Below are 17,135 nucleotides of genomic sequence, written 5' to 3'. Positions count from 1 at the left end.
CCCTGATATCTCATTCGGTGTCTGTGTCATTTTTTTTTTATTGATAATGCTCTTGTTAAGCAGCTTGGGGTATTTTGCTCAGTGTTTCAGTCTCAGATCAATAATATCACCAAACTACAGTTCAAGTTATTCTCTGGCATTAATTTATAACCAAATTTGAGACAAAGTAAAATTCACTTCTCTGCTGTTTCACTCATGTTGACACTGGTATAATAAACACACAACAAATTATATTCCCACAGCATTTTAAATATTGAAAAAACACCCCAAGGCACTTCAAAGAAACTGAGTCAGACAAAAATTGGCGCTGAATAAAAGGAGGTAGAAGCTGTGATGGACAAAATATTGGTCAAAGAATTGAGCTATAAGAGGGTCCAAAGTGAGGAGAAGGAGGAGTAGAGGTTTAGGAAAGCAACTACAGAGCATAGCTGGGACAGCTGCAGGAATGGTGAGGAGAGGGTGAAATGTACAAGAGAAGAGAGTTGGAGGAAGGGCGAGAATTTACTGGTAGGGGGATTGCAGGGTTGGAGGAGGTTACAGATGGTGGGGGGATTGCAGGGCTGGAGGAGTTTACAGATGGTGGGGGGATTGCAGGGCTGGAGGAGATTACAGATGGTGGGGGGATTGCAGGGCTGGAGGAGGGTACAGATGGTGGGGGGGATTGCAGGGCTGGAGGAGGTTACAGATGGTGGGGGGATTGCAGGTCTGGAGGAGGTTACAGATGGTGGGGGGATTGCAGGGCTGGAGGAGGTTACAGATGGTGGGGGGATTGCAGGGCTGGAGGAGATTACAGATGGTGGGGGGATTGCATGGCTGGAGGAGATTACAGATGGTGGGGGGATTGCAGGGCTGGAGGAGGTTACAGATGGTGGGGGGATTGCAGGACTGGAGGAGATTACAGATGGTGGGGGGATTGCAGGACTGGAGGAGATTACAGATGGTGGGGGGATTGCAGGGCTGGAGGAGATTACAGATGGTGGGGGGAGTGCAGGGCTGGAGGAGGGTTCAGATGGTGGGGGGATTGCAGCGCTGGAGGAGGTTTCAGATGGTGGGGGTTTATGAAAGGTGAAAGGAGCAAAGCTGCTCCAGAGAGCCTCGGGAAATCAGGTCTACAGATGATAAAAGTAGGGATTCGGGGATCTGCCACAGATGGGCTGAAGCAGGGTGAAGATGTGCAATGTTACAGAGGTGGAAGGAAGCGGTCATTATGATGAACAGAATATCATCTTGGAAGCTCAGCCCGGCCTCAAACAGGACACTGAGGTTGTGAACAGTCTGGTTCAATCTGAGACATTGCCTGCGACGGGGACGGAATCAATGGCGAGGGAACAGAATTCGTAGCAGTGGGTGAAGACCATGTCCTCAGTCTTCACAATGTTTAATGCAGGCTGCAGAATTAGAACAAAGCTTCGGATATCAACTGAAACATCTCCACCCTGACCAGCCTTCAACATCTCTGCACTCCTCCAAATCTGACCCCACACTATCTCGACCCAGCCCCGCGTCTGCACCCGCACTCCATCACCCAGACCCGCACCCCACTCACCCAGCTGTGCGCTCACACCCCCCTCAACACGCACCGTGCCTGCACCCCACTCACCCAGACCCGCACCCCACTGACCCTGCCTCTCACTCCATTCACCCAGTCCTGTGCTCACATCCCCCTCAACACGCCCCTTGCCCGCATCCCACTCACCCAGACTCGCACCTGCACCCCACTCACCCAGCCCTGCACTCTACTGACCGAGCCAAAGAATGGCAATGCACTGCATCTTCCACACCTAGTGTACTGTGTACAGTTTTGTGCTCTTTATTTAAAGGGGGATATACTTGCATTTGGAGATAATTCAGAGAAAGTTCACTGGTTTGAATTCTGGGATGAAGGAGTGGGTTGTCTTCTGAGAAAAGTTTGGTCACTTTGGGTCCATACACATTGGAGTTTAGAAGAATGAGTGGTGATCAAATTGAAACATGAGATTATGAGGGGGTTTGACAGTGTAGATGCTGAGAGGATGTTTCCCCTCATGGGGGAATCTAGAAACTCAGGGGCACAGTTTCAGAATAAAGGGTCACCCATTTAAGACAGAGATAAGGAGGAATTTCTTCTCTCAGAAGGTCATGAATCTCTGGAATTCTCTCCCCCAGAAAGTCGTGGAGGCTGGGTCACTGAATATATCAAAGTCTGAGACTGACAGATTTTTGAACTATGAAGCAATCAAGGGTTATGTGGATCAGGCAGGAAAATGGGTTTCAGGCCAAGTTCAGATCAGTTTTGATCTTATTTCATGGGGGAACAGGTTTGAGAGGCCGTCTGGCCTACTCCTGCTTCTATTTCTTATGTTCTTATGTCTGTCACAAGAGGGCAGAGAGGGCACTGTGCCACCATAGGGGGGCAGTTACTGTGTGTGCCACAAGGGGAATCATCTCTTGGGCACTGTCTCCGCAGGATAACAGTGACACAGAGGGTAGACAGTCTGAATATCCTGCACAGTATCTGCAGGAAATTCAATAGGAAATGACACACAGGAAAAAACATAGCAGAGTAGGATAGCCAGATATCCCAAGTATCGGATTGATAAGACAGGCTTACAGGCCAATACAGCCATTACTGTTACTAGTACTACCACTACTATCACTTCCATTTATGTAGTGGCTTTAATGTAATCAAAAATCCCAACACACTTCACAGGAACATGATCAAACAGAATTTAAAACACAGCAACATAAGAACATCAGGATAGTTGCTTGGTGAAAGAGATAGGTGTTGAGGAGTGTTTTAAAGGATGAAAGACAGGTAGAGAGGTGGAAAGGATGAGGGAGGGATTTCTGGAGCTTTTGTGTTCAACAGTTAAAGGCACGGCCACCAATAGTGGAGTGATTAAAATTGAGGATTCACAAGAGGCCAGAATTGGAGGAGGGCAGATACCTCAGAGGACTGTGGGTCTGGGTGAGGGTACAGAGATAGAGAGGGGCCAGGCCATGGAGGGATTGGAAAAAAAAAGGATGAGAATTTTAAAATAAAGGTGTTACTGGACCCAGAGCCAATGTAGGTCAGCCAGTGCAGGGTGATGGGTGTACAGGACTTGGTATGAGTTAGGATACTGGTAGCAGAGATTTGAATGAGTTTATGGAAGATGGAAGCTTGTCCAGGAGAGCATTAGAATAGTCAAGACTAGAGAGAACTACAGGGATGGGGTATAGATAACTGCAGGAGGTGGGATTGTGGAGAGCAGAGGGGAATTGGGGAGAAGTGGGAGTGAGAGAAGGTGGAGACAGCAGTAGGAAGGGATTGTACCAGGGAGGTAACATACATCTTTTCACCAATAACAAACCAGTTTCTTGTCGTATTATAAAAAGCAAAATACTGTGGACGCTGGAAATCTGAAATAAAAGCAGGAAATACTGGGCATATTCAACAGGTCAAGCAACATGTGTGGGGAGAGGACACTGTGGTTAACCTTTCCCAAGAACAGGTTCAGGATCTGAATTATCCAATCAGCAGGATGTGACTAGTGTCCTGCAAGAATCTGTGTTGGGGCCTCCACTATTCACCATATTTATTAACAATGTAGATGATAGGACAGTAAACCACATATCCAAGTTTGCCAATGACACAATATCAGTAGCATTGTACACAGTGGAAACATAAAATTCAACAAAGGTATTGATAGATTAAATGTATGGGCAAAATTGTGGCAACTAAACTCGATATAAGTAGACAGTATTTGTACGGCAGTGAGCATGGAATAAAGCGTTTTCTTAACAGAATGTTAAAGTCAGGAATTTGGTGCAGGGGGATTCCCTGATAATTATTTCTCAAGCTAAAATTTAGTTTTACATTTAGAAATTGACTGACTTTTAGAAACTGTAAAAGGGCCTGCAAGTTAGTGAAGAGACCGAGTTAACAGAAACTGCCTGTCAGTGAGAGTTAACTGTCAATCAGCTGAAAGTGACTATCTGAATAGATGTTAATAACTGGAACAGGAAGCTGAGTTAACAGTTGTAACTTGGGTGAGTTATAAACTCTATCTAAGTGAACAATATTTACTGCCACACAGTGGTCAGGAAAGAGTGTTTTGTTAACAGAGAGCTAAAGTCAAGAATTTGGTGCAAGTTGTAATTCAGTGCAGAGAGGAAATGAGATGCTGCTTTTTATTTTTTATATACCTCCAGTTGCTGGTGACCATTTTTGATTTGTCTCTAAACTAGGAAACTTTAACTTGCTATTACTTTACTAAATTACTAACTTTAACCAGAAAAAACAATTAATTATGCTAAGATAATTGATCAATTAAAAATAATTTTTAAAATAATCAACTAATCAAATCAATAAAACGGAATGGTCATGGCAGGGCTTTAACTGCAGCAAGTGGGAATTTGTGGAGAACATTGTGATCTAGACAACCATATCTAACATTGTACCATTATTTAAAAAGGGAGAAAGGGATAGAGCGAGCAATTACAGGCCAGTCAGCCTAACCTCAGTGGTGCGAAAATTATTGGAAGAAATTCAGAGAGACAAGATTAATCTTCACTTTGGGAGACACAGGTTAATCAAAGAAGGTCAGCATGGATTTGATAAAGGAAGGTTGTGTCTGAGTAAGAGTCATTTACCACACAGAAGGAGGCCATTCAGCCCATTGAGTCCATGCTGGCTCTCATTGGAACTATCCAATTAGTCCCACTCCCCTGCTTGATCCCCGTAGCCCTGCAAGTTCATTTCCTTCAAGTGTCCATCCAATTTCCTTTTGAAATCACTGATTGTCTCTGCTTCCACCATCCTCGTGGGCAGTGAATTCCACGTCATTACCACTCGCTGTGTAAAAAAGGTTCTTCTCACATTCCTCCTGCATCTCTTACACAAAACCTTCAGTCTGTGTCCCTTAGTCCTTGTACATCAGTGAATGGAAACACTTTTTCTTTATCTAACTTATCTAAACCTGTCATAATCTTGTACACCTTGAGCAAATTGCCCCTCACCCCAGCATTTCCAACTTAACCTTGTAACTAAAATCCCCCATCCCTGCAAACCTTTCTGGTAAATCTCCTGTGTACCCTCTCAAGGACCCTCACATCTTTCCTCAGGTATAGTGATCAGTACTGGATAGATTAGTCTAGTTGCCAGAGCTTTATAAAGGTTCAGCATAACCTCCCTGCTTTTGTACTCTATGCCTCGAATTGTAAAGCCCATGATCCCATATGCTTTCCGAACCACCCTCTCAATAGGTCCTGCCATCTTCAAAGATCGATATGCATGCACCCCCAGGTCCCCCTGGTCTTCCACACTCTTTAGAACTGTGCTATTAAGACTATATTGTCTCACCCTATCCCTTTTGCCAAAAGACAAAATTCCATCTGCCGCTTGTCTGCCCATTCTGCTAGTATATCTATGTCCTGTTCCAGGCAGTTTAAGAGCATAAGAAATAGAAGCAGGATGAGGCCATTCAGCTCTTTGAGCCCACTCCGCCATTCAATGAGACCATGGCTGATCTACTTCTACACCATTTTCCTGCAATATCTCCGTATCCCTTGATGTTTTCAATATGTAGAAATCTATTGATCTCAATCTTGAACATACTCAATGACTGAGCCTCCACAGTCCGCCGGGGCAGAGAATTCCAAAGATTCACCACCCTCCGAGTTAAGAAATTCCTCCTCACCTCAGTCCTAAATGCCCTGTCCCTTATTCTGAGACTGTGTCCCCTAGTTTTATACTCCCCAACCAAGAGAAACATCCTTCCTGCATCTACTGTGCTGAGCCCTGTAATAATTTTGTATATTTGAATGAGATCACCTCTCATTCTTCTAAACTCCAGAGAAACAAAGGCCCAGTCTATTTAATCTTTCCTCAGAGGACAGTCCCTCCATCCCAGGAATTAGTTTGGTGAACCTTCGTAGCACTCCCTCTATGGCAAGTATATGTTTCCTAAGGTAAGGAGACAAAAACTGGACCCAATACGGCAGGTGCGGTCTCATCTTCACTGTTTGCCACTCCGCCAAGTTTGGTGTCATCGACAAATTTTGCGATTCTATTCTATTCCAAGATCCAAGTTATTTATATATTGCAAAAAAAAAAAGTGGTCCTAACACTGACCCTTGGAGAACACCACTATCTACCATTCTCCAGTCTGAAAAACAACTATTTACTGTGACTGCTGTTTTATGACTTTTTCAAATTATGTCATACAGTCATAAACATATCCCTTTAAGGCTCAAAAACCTACAGAAAAAGTGGTCCAACCATGGCTAACAAGAAGAGTTAAAGTTAGTATTAAATCAAAGGAAGAGGCTTATAATGTTGCCTAGAAGAGTAATAAGCCCGATGATTGCAGAATTCTGCAAAGGAGGACCAAGAAATTAACAAGGAAAGAGAATAGGAGAGTAGATTAGCAAGAGACATAAAAACAGATTGTAAATGTTTCTATAGGTATGTGAATAGGAAGAGATGAATGAAAGTAAATCTGGGCCCTTTAGGAGCAGAGTCAAGTGAAATTATAATGGGGAATAGGGAAATGGCAGTGACATCAAACAAATACTCTGTATCTGTCTTCATGTTAAAGAAAAAAGACTTGCATTTATATAGTGCCTTTCATGAACACGAGATGTTTCAAAAGAGGCAAAAGGTAAGTTAGCTTTTGTTACAAAGGGATTGGGGAATAAGAATAAAGGAGTCTTGGTATAATTATACAAAACATTGATGAGGTCACATCTGATCTACTGTGGGCAGTTTCGGTCTCCTTACCCAAGAAAGAAAATAGTTGCCCTAGCGGGAGTGCAAAAAATGGTCACTAGACATGTTCCTGGGATGAAGGGATTGTCTCAGGAGAGATCGAGTAGACTAGGCCTATATTCCCTGCTGTTCAGAAGCATGAGAGGTGATCTAATTGAAACATATAAAATTCACGAGGAGCTTGACAGGTTAGATGCTGAGAACATGTTTCCCTGAGTTGGAAATTGAGAAAATTGAGTCTCAGGATAAGGGGTTGGCCGTATAGGACTGAGTTGAGAAATTAGCTCACTCAAAGGGTTGTGAATCTCTGAAATTCTCTATTTCAGAGAGCTGTGGATACTCAGTTGTTGAGCAAATTCAAGATGGAAGTCTAGAGATCTTTGGGTACTAAGGGAATGAAGGGTTCGTGCGGGAAGGTGGTGTTAAAGTGGAAGTTCAGCCGTGATATTGAATGGTGGAACAGTCTTGAAGGAACAAGTGGCCTATTCCAGCTCCTATTGCTTATGTTCAGGATATTGGTTCCAACCGTGGCTATTATCTGCTTTCCCTGGCTTCGCAGAGATGCTCCCACCTGGAATGCTTCTAGCGATGAGGAATTTCAGTAATGAAGATAGATTGAAGAAGTTAGGACTGTTTTCCTTGGAGAACAGAAGGCTGAGAGGTGATTTGACAGAGGTATTCAAAATCATGTGGGGTCTGGACAGAGTAGAGAGAGAGAAACTGTTCCTCATTCGTGAAAGGATCGAGAACGAGAGGGCACAGATTTAAAGCATTTGGTAAGAGAAGCAAAAGTGACATGAGGAAAAACATTTTCACACAGCGAGTGGTTAAGGTCTGGAATGCGCTGCCTGAGTACATAGAACATAGAACATAGAACATAGAAAAATACAGCACAGAACAGGCCCTTCGGCCCACGATGTTGTGCCGATCCTTTGTCCTCTGTCAAGGACAATTTAATCTATACCCCATCATTCTCCTTTATCCATATACCTATCTAAAAGCCGTTTGAAAGTCCCTAAAGTTTCTGACTCAACAACTTCCCCAGGCAAGGCATTCCATGCCCCGACCACTCTCTGGGTAAAGAACCTTCCCCTGACATCCCCCTTATATCTCCCACCCTTCACCTTAAATTTATGACCCCTTGTAACGCTTTGCTCCACCCGGGGAAAAAGTTTCTGACTGTCTACCCTATCTATTCCCCTGATCATCTTATAAACCTCTATCATGTCACCCCTCATCCTTCTCCGTTCTAATGAGAAGAGGCCTAGAATGTTCAGCCTTTCCTCGTAAGACTTATTCTCCATTCCAGGCAACATCCTGGTAAATCTCCTCTGCACCCTCTCCAAGGCTTCCACATCCTTCCTAAAATGAGGCGACCAGAACTGCACACAGTACTCCAAATGAGGCCTTACCAAGGTCCTGTACAGCTGCATCATCACCTCACGGCTCTTAAATTCAATCCCTCTGCTAATGAACGCTAACACCCCATATGCCTTCTTCACAGCCCTATCCACTTGAGTTGCAACTTTCAACGATCTATGCACATAGACCCCAAGGTCTCTCTGCTCCTCCACATGCCCAAGAACCCTACCGTTAACCCAGTATTTTGCATTCGTGTTTGTCCTTCCAAAATGGACGACCTCACACTTTTCAGGGTTAAACTCCATCTGCCACTTTTCAGCCCAGCACTGCAACCTATCCAAGTCCCTTTGCAGACGACAATAGCCCTCCTCGGTATCCACAACTCCACCAACCTTTGTATCATCTGCAAATTTACTGACCCACCCTTCGACTTCCTCATCCAAGTCGTTAATAAAAATCACAAACAGGAGAGGACCCAGAACTGATCCCTGTGGCACGCCACTGGTAACTGGGCTCCAGGCTGAGTATTTACCATCTAAGACCACTCTCTGCCTTCTATCAGTTAGCCAATTCTTAATCCAACTGGCCACATTCCCCACTATCCCATGCCTCCTGACTTTCTCCATAAGTCTACCATGGGGGACCTTATCAAATGCCTTACTAAAATCCATGTACACCACATCCACTGGTTTACCCTCATCCACTTGCTTGGTCACCTGCTCAAAGAATTCAATCAGGCTTGTGAGGCAAGACCTACCCCTCACAAAACCGTGCTGACTGTCCCGAATCAAGCAGTGTCTTTCCAGATGCTCAGAAATCCTATCCCTCAGCACCTTTTCCATCAACTTGCCTACCACCGAAGTAAGACTAACTGGCCTGTAATTCCCAGGGTTGTTCCTATTCCCTTTCTTGAACAGGGGCACAACATTTGCCACCCTCCAATCACCTGGTACCACCCCCGTCAACAGAGAAGATGAAAAGATCATTGCCAGCGGCTCTGCAATTTCATCCCTTGCTTCCCATAACATCCTTGGATATACCCCGTCAGGCCCGGGAGACTTGTCTATCTTCAAGTTATTCAAAAACCCCAACACATCTTCCCTCCTAACGAGCACTTCCTCGAGCTTACCAGTCTGTTTCACACCGTCCTCTTCAGTAATACACCCCTTCTCATTCGTAAATACCGAAGAGAAATACTCATTCAAAACCTCACTTATCTCTTCCGGCTCAACACACAGTCTCCCGCTATTGTCCTTGACCGGACCTACGGTCCCCCTAGTCATCCTGATATTTCTGACATACGCGTAAAAGGCCTTGGGGTTTTCTTTTATCCTACCCGCCAAGCATTTTTCATGCCCTCTCTTAGCTCTCCTAATCCCTTTCTTCAGATCCTTCCTGGCCATCTTGTATCCCTCCAGAGCTATGCCTGTGCCCTTTTTCCTCAACCTTATATACGCATCCTTCTTCTTCCTAACAAGACTCTCAACCTCTCTTGTCAACCACGGTTCCCTCACATGACCATCCCTTCCCTGTCTGACAGGGACATGCTTATCAATGGCCCCTACTATCTGCTCCTTGAAAAAGTTCCACATTTCGACCGTGCCCTTCCCTGCCAGCATATGCTCCCAACTTATGCTCCTCAGTTCCTGCCTGACAGCATCATATCTACCCTTGCCCCAATTGTAAACCTTGCCCTGTTGCACATACCTATCCCTCTCCATTACCACAGTGAATGCTACAGAATTGTGATCACTATCTCCAAAGTGCTCGCCCACCAACAGCTCTATCACTTGCCCTGGTTCATTACCTAGTACCAAATCCAATATTGCCTCCCTTCTGGTCGGGCAGTCTACATACTGAGTCAGAAAAGCTTCCTGGACATACTGCACAAACACTACCCCATCCAAACTATTCGATCTAAAGAGTTGCCAATCAATATTTGGGAAGTTGAAATCCCCCATAATTACTACCCTGTGACTTCTGCTCCTTTCCAAAATCTGTTTCCCAATCATGGTGGAGGCAGGTTCAATTGAAGCATTCAAAAAGGAATTAGACAGTTATATGAAAAAGGAAGAATGTTCAGGGTTACAGGGAGAAGGCAGGGGTATGGAATTGAGGGAGTTGCTCTTTCAGAGAGCCAGTGCGGTCATGATGGGCTGGATGGCCAACTCCTGTGCTGTAGCAATTCTGTGATTCTTCCCACTGACACCAGGGACGAAACTTACCATTCTGGACCTGCTCAGGGTTGTCGAAGAGTCTGTCTATTCCACTGACTATAGAATCTCCCACCACTATCACTCTCCTGTGCCCCACCTGCTTCTCACCCTGACCCCACTCGGGGTGACCTCCTGCTTCCTCGTGCCACACTGTTACTCAAGAAGACCTTTCTCTGAGTCACTGATCTTGATTTTTTGACACTTCCAGGGCCAGGATCAGAGGTGGACAGGTGTTCAGAACAGCCCCGCTGACTGGCTGACGTGCCAGTTCCCCAGCTCCATCCCAGCCTCAAGCCATGTGCGCGGAGATGGGGTGGTTGATGGGGGGGGAAAACGTGTGGCAGGGCAACCACCTCCCCCACTACTCCCCGCCCCCCGGGCATGTGGTGGGTAGCCGATACGGCTCACTGAGAGCCTATTGAAGCCAATTAAAGGAAACCAACTGGGATTTTCCAGTTGGCCTCCAGATCCCCGCAGGTAGCTGGGGCCAGTTTAACTGCTTGGAGATGGCCTCTCAGCAGCAGACCAGGAGGGCTAGTGCTCGAGGCAAGCATACAGACCCTCCCTGTCTATTCAGGTGCAGATGCACCAACACTGCTAGCCTGGCTGCAAGATCCATTTTCTTTTTAAAATTTAAGTTTTAAAAAGATGAGGATAGAGAGGGTGCCTCCATTTTGAAGCACCCTCTCCCTTACTTACCATCTATTTCAGCCTGTTACTCCTTTCAAGCTGAAAAGCCTCTGATGAAGCTGGAGGGCCTAAGGGCCTGCCTGCCACCCTTAACTGGACGGCGAGCCTGTCCTCTGGCCATTAGTTGGCCGGCACAAATCAGGGCTTGTGACTGTTTTCCAACTGCACCCCATCGCCCGCCCCGTGGGCGGGTTCGGGACCCAGAAACTGTCTCGACTTCTATTTCCCACTCCCGGAGGGAAAATTCTGCCCACTATCTCCATTCACCTTACAGTCCCCAATACCAGGTATCTACTAGACAGTTCCTGTGCTCAGGGATCTGTCCACCTGTCAATATGATGCCCCTCTAGATGCTCACTCACTCAGTCCCTGTCCTGTTCCCTCTTCCTGTGTGAGCTGCAGGTTCTTGCCCAAGACCTGGACACCTTTGTCAGGACAGAAAGTATATTTGACGTATTTTGTGAACCTACCTGTGTCCATTCTCATCCTTGTTGAAGATGTTGGATCTTCTCCCCCGTTTGAACCTTCAGCCATGTTGGTGACAGGCGTTCTCAGATTCTGATATTCTGTAATAAATACAATATTAATAGGAAGGTTACACAGAAATATGAAATTGAGAGGTAGAACGTTGTCTTGTTAAACATGATATCAGTCCCATGTCCCCCATCAGTACAATAGCTGTCAGCTCTGGGATCGAGCATTTCCCGAGTGTTCTGATCAACTCTCCACATCAGGTATAACACTGACAGCTGCCCAGTGAAATCCAGTGAGTCCTACTGATCTCCACAATCCAGTTCAGACAGGCTCCCATCGGCCGAGACTCTGCACTGGGAGAACCCATTAGTAAGATTAACTCATACAGTGCAGGATAAAGTCAGACTTATTCCTGAGATAGAGAATATTCTGCAGGGTAATGTGGAGTGGGTGACAATTGATGAACTAAAAGATCTTTAGTTCCGTTTTATTCAGTATGACAGTATTTTATTCTTTTTATATTTACAGATTTTCATTTAATATTTTTGACTTGTTGAGTTGAGATGTTTGAATTGGTTCTGATGAAGGGTCATTGACCTGAAATGTTAACTCTGCTTCTCTCTCCACAGATGATGCCAGATCTGCTGAGTATTTCCAGCATTTCTTGTTTTTATTTCAGCCTGGAATATATTCCATGACCCACAGCCTTCACTGCTCTCTGGAGAACAGAATTCCAAAGATTGAAAACCCTTTGAGGGAAGAAATTCCTCCTCATCTGTCTGAAATGGGAGACCCCTTATTTTGAAACTGTGCCCCCTAGATCTAGACTCTCCCACAAAGGGTAACATTCTCTCAGCAACGACCCTATCAAGCCCCCGCAGAATCTTATACATTTCAATCAGATCACATCACATTCTTCTGAACTCCAGTGAGTATAGGCCCAACCTTCTCAACCTTTCCTCATAAGACAACTCCTGCATCCCAGGAATCAGCCTAGTGAACATTCTCTGAACTGCTTCAAGTATACCTCTCCTTTAAGTAAGAAGTCAAAGCTGTAGAGTACTCTAGATGCGGACTCGCCAAAGCCCTGTACAGTTGTAGCAAGGCTTCCTACCTTTATACTCCATCCCCCTTGCATTAAAGACCAACACATTCCATTTGCCTTCCTAATTACTTTCTTTACCTGCAAGCTGACTTTTAGTGATTCATGTACAAGGACACCCAGATCCCTCTGTACCACAGTATCTGCAGTCTCTCTCCATGTTAACAATCTGCTTTTCTATTCCTCCTGAAGTGGACAACCTCACATTTTCCCACATTATACTCCATCTGCCAAATTTTGCCACTCACTTCACCTGTATCTCTCTGCAGACACTGTGTTCTTCTCACAACTTGCTTTTCTACCTATATTTGTATCGTCTGCAAATTTGGCTACATTACACTCAGTCCCTTCGTCTAAGTCATTAAAACAGATCTTAAGTAGTTGAGGCCTCAGCACTGATCCCTGATCAATCCACTAGTTACAGTTTGCCAACATGAAAATGCCCCATTTATCCCAACTCTCTTGTTCCCTGTCAGTTAGCCAATCCTTCATCCACACTAATATATTACCCCGAACACCAGGAGCTCTTGTGTAGTATCCTTTTAGATGGAACCTTATCGAATGCCTTTTGGAAATCCAAATATACTACATCTGCTGGTTCCCCTTTATCTACCCTGCCTGCCTGCTTGTTACATCCTCAAAGAACTCCAATAAATTTGTCACACATGGTTCCCCTTTCATAAAGCCAGGTTGGCTCTGCTCATCATGATTTTCTAAATATTCTGCTAATATTCCTTTAATAATGCATTCTAGCATTTTCCCAATGACAGATGTTAGGCTGGTTTTCCAACAGGCTGGGATCTTTCCAGAATCTAGGGAATTTTGGAAGATTGCATCCAATGCATCCACTATCTCTGCAGCCACTTCCTTTAAGACAATAGTTTGCAGGCCATCAGGTCCAGGGGACTTGTCAGTCTTTAGTCCCATTAGTTTTCCCAATACTTTTCCTCTTGTGATATTTGATTGTTTTAACTTCCTCCCTCTCTTTTGCCTCTTGTTTTTTGTTATTCTTGGGATGCTTTTAATGTCTTCTACTGTGAAGACAGATACAAAAGACTTGTTCAAACTCTGCCATTTCCTTGTTTCACATTATTAACTTCCCAGTCTCATTCTCCAAAGGACCAATGTTCACGTTAGCTCCCCAGCGCAAAGGGGTATAATACGTGCGTTTGCTGATAGGGAGTATGATGACAATGATGACTTTAATCGGGCTGACTTGGCCAATAAGTCCAGTAAGTACCATGACGATGGTTACAGTCCTTGGGATGACAACCCCCCACCCCCACCTAACCTCCAATCGAGCCTTCGGCCCCCACCCTGGCCTTACCTATGGCTCATTAATAACTGAGGGGGTCAGAGGGCTCCATGACTAGGTTTATGGCAGAGTAACATAAAAAAGACTATGTTTCAATGAAATTTCAAGTGAATAAAAACAAGTTACTGCGTCTTTTGATTCTAATGTGTGAATGTTGGAAGCTTCCACGAATGAAATGCATGACCTTGGGATGTGCAGCTTGTGTTTTGTAGAACTGACAGTCGTTAACTCTTTGTTGTCTGGCCTCAACGATGAAAGCACGAGTCTGTTATTTGTCATTTTTGTTTTACACGTGTATATTTTGTGGGAACTTGAGTCATGTTGTGGTTGTGAACTATTTGAACCTGTGTGTTCCTTGGTATTGGGCCAGGGAATTTGACACAGATTTTGGTACTTTGTATTTATAACCCATGACAGGAATCAAATTTTCTAAGCTGTTTGGAACTGAATGAGTGTGAAAAGTGATTGTTGATCATTTCAATTTAAGATTGTGCACCCAAGAATTGAATATAAAATTGAATTATATTTTAAGTTAAAGTTTTTATTTTTATTTTAAAATTGATTTTACATCTGTGAAAAGGCAATGAACAATTTTCTGAGAGATAAGCTTCAGCCTTGAAGGTCTGAAGAGGTCTGGCAGAAATCCAATTTGAAATTTAAAACACTGCTTTAATTGGAGTTCCAGTTTAAAATCTATTCTTTTATTTGCAGTTTAAATTAAAGACATGTTTTACTGACTGTTTTAAGTAGCAAATGTCAGGAATTGGATATTGGTTTAAGGGAGAGAAGAATAAACAAAGTTCTGGGAAAGATTCTGTTTGTTGAAAGTTTTTTTTAAAAAGAAACTGGTGTTAAATCTTTTGTTTGAAGAATGTTAAATAACTTTTTCTTTAGTTTTTGGTTTTATTACAGTCATTTGAAAAGGCGCCTGAAGGAAGAACAGAAAAAAAGACGTCATTTAAGTATCTTTTAAAAAAAAAGCACGTGCTATTCTGTTCTGTGTGTAGTTAATAAGTATTCTAAGTTAATAAGTCTGAGTTAAGTTTATATTATAAAGGTGAACTGACCTGTTAAGTTAAGAAAACTGCAAATTTCATTTGTGGCCACAATGAACTTTCGAGTTTATTATGTCAAGTTTTGGGGAGTCTTTAATTCCGAACATGAGGCTCGCTCATATTACATTGGCAGTTTTGATTTTTAAATATTTATTGCAGTGAATTGGAATTTGGAATCATCTTTGTTGTAAAAAAAAAAATCCTTGGATTAGAAACCTTTCACAAAAGATGCTAAAAGTTTGCAAACAATTGGAGTTTAATCTAAAACGCTGCCTTTCCTGATGGAGATGCTTTCCTTTTAAGTTGATACTGTTACTAATGATTTTGTTGTTTTCAAACCCTAAGGATATCAAAAAAAAACAGTTGAAAATGGAGTGTAGTTCTCTTCGATCAAAAAAAAAGGTTACGTAGTGTGATGCAGCTGAGAAGGTTTTGCTCCACCCCCTTGAAGACAAGCAAAAAAATTAACTCTGCTGCAGCTATTAGTCATAAAGTCGTGCAGCATAGAAACAGGCCCTTCGGCCCACCGCGTCCATGCCAACCATAATCCCCATCTATGCTAATCCCACCTGCCTGCATGAATTCCATATCCCTCTATGCCTTGCTCATTCAAGTACCTGTCCAGATGCCTCTTAAATGTTGCTACTGTTCCTGCCTCCACCACCTCCTCAGGCAGCTCATTCCAGATACCCACTATTCTTTGTGTGAAAAATGTACCCCTTTGATTCCCTTGACACGTCCTCCCTCTCACCTTAAATCTATGCCCTCTTGTTTTAGTCACCCCTACCATGGGAAACAGACTCAGGCTATCTACCCTATCTATGCCTCTCATAATTTTATATACTTCTATCATGTCCCCGCTCAGCCTCTTTCGCTCCAGGGAAAACAGACCCAGCCTATCCAATCTCTCTTTATATATAAAAGAAGCCCTCCAAACCAGGCAACATCCTTGCGAATCTTTTCTGCACCCTCTCTAGCTTAATCACATCTTTCCTGTAGTGCGTCGACCAGAACTGCACACAGTATTCCAAATGCGGCCTAACCAACATTATGTACAACTGTAACATGATGTCCCAACTCTTGTACTCAATGCCTCGGCCGATGAAGGCAAGCATGCCATACGCCTTCTTCACCACCCTGTCTACCTGTTTTGCCACTTTCAGAGAACTATGTACTTGCACCCCAAGGTCTGTCTGCTCAACAACACTCCCCAGGGCCCTGCCATTCCCTGTATATGTCCTGCCCTGGTTTAACTTCCCAAAATGCATCATTTCATACTTGTCTGCATTAAATTCCATTTGCCAATCCCTTGCCCACTTTCCCAGTTGATCTATATCCTGTTGTAACCCTTAGACAATCTTCTTCACTGTCCACTATATCACCAACTTTGGTGTCTTCTGCAAACTTACTAATCATGCCCCCTGCATTCACATCCAAGTCATTAATATACATGACAGACCACAGAGGACCCAGCACCGATCCCTGTGGCACACCACCGGTCACCAGCCTCCAATCTGAAAAACAACCCTCCACTACCACCCTCTGCCTCCTATCACCAAGCCAATTTTGTATCCAATTGGCTAGCTCACCCTGGATCCCATGTGTTCGAACCTTCCGGACCAGCCTACCATGCGGGACCTTGTCAAAGGCCTTGCGAAAGTCCATGTAGAAAACATTCACCGCCCTGCCCTCATCAATCCTCTTGGTCACTTCCTCAAAAAACTCAATCAAATTCGTGAGACATGATTTCCCACGCACAAAGCCATGCTGACTATCCCTAATCAGACCTTGCCTTTCCAAATGCATATAAATCCTGTCTCTCAGAATCCCTTCCAATAACTTTCCCACCACTGATGTAAGACTCACCAGCCTGTAGTTCCCTGGCTTATCCCTGCTACCCTTCTTCAATAAAGGCACAACATTAGCTATCCTCCAGTCTTCCAGTACCTCACCCGTGGCTAATGATGATACAAAAATCTCTGCCTGGGCCCCAGTAATCTCCTCCCTTGCTTCCCATAGCATCCTAGGATACACCTGGTCAGGCCCTGGGGATTTATCCACCTTAATGTGCTTCAAAACCTCCAAATTTGTAATGTTGATATGCTCCAGGATATCGCTGTTCCCTCCCTTGAACTCACTAGCTTCCATGACCATCTCCACGGTAAATACAGACGAGAAGTATTCATTTAAG

The 17,135-nt window shown here is 44.1% G+C and overlaps 1 protein-coding gene across 1 annotated transcript in view; it reads right to left on the bottom strand.

Moving 5' to 3' along the window:
- LOC137385164 (NACHT, LRR and PYD domains-containing protein 3-like) overlaps positions 1-17,135 on the bottom strand; it is a 104,957-nt gene that overhangs the window by 74,615 nt on the left and 13,207 nt on the right. Inside the window, exon 2 of the mRNA XM_068060130.1 lies at positions 11,469-11,564. Coding sequence (XP_067916231.1) covers positions 11,469-11,532 — 64 coding nt within the window. The 5' untranslated portion in view covers positions 11,533-11,564. The remainder of the gene's footprint in view (positions 1-11,468; positions 11,565-17,135) is intronic.

The sequence above is a fragment of the Heterodontus francisci genome, chromosome 28, assembly GCF_036365525.1.
Source record: "Heterodontus francisci isolate sHetFra1 chromosome 28, sHetFra1.hap1, whole genome shotgun sequence".
Lineage (NCBI taxonomy): Eukaryota > Metazoa > Chordata > Chondrichthyes > Heterodontiformes > Heterodontidae > Heterodontus > Heterodontus francisci.
This window is presented reverse-complemented; position numbering and strand designations above follow the sequence as displayed.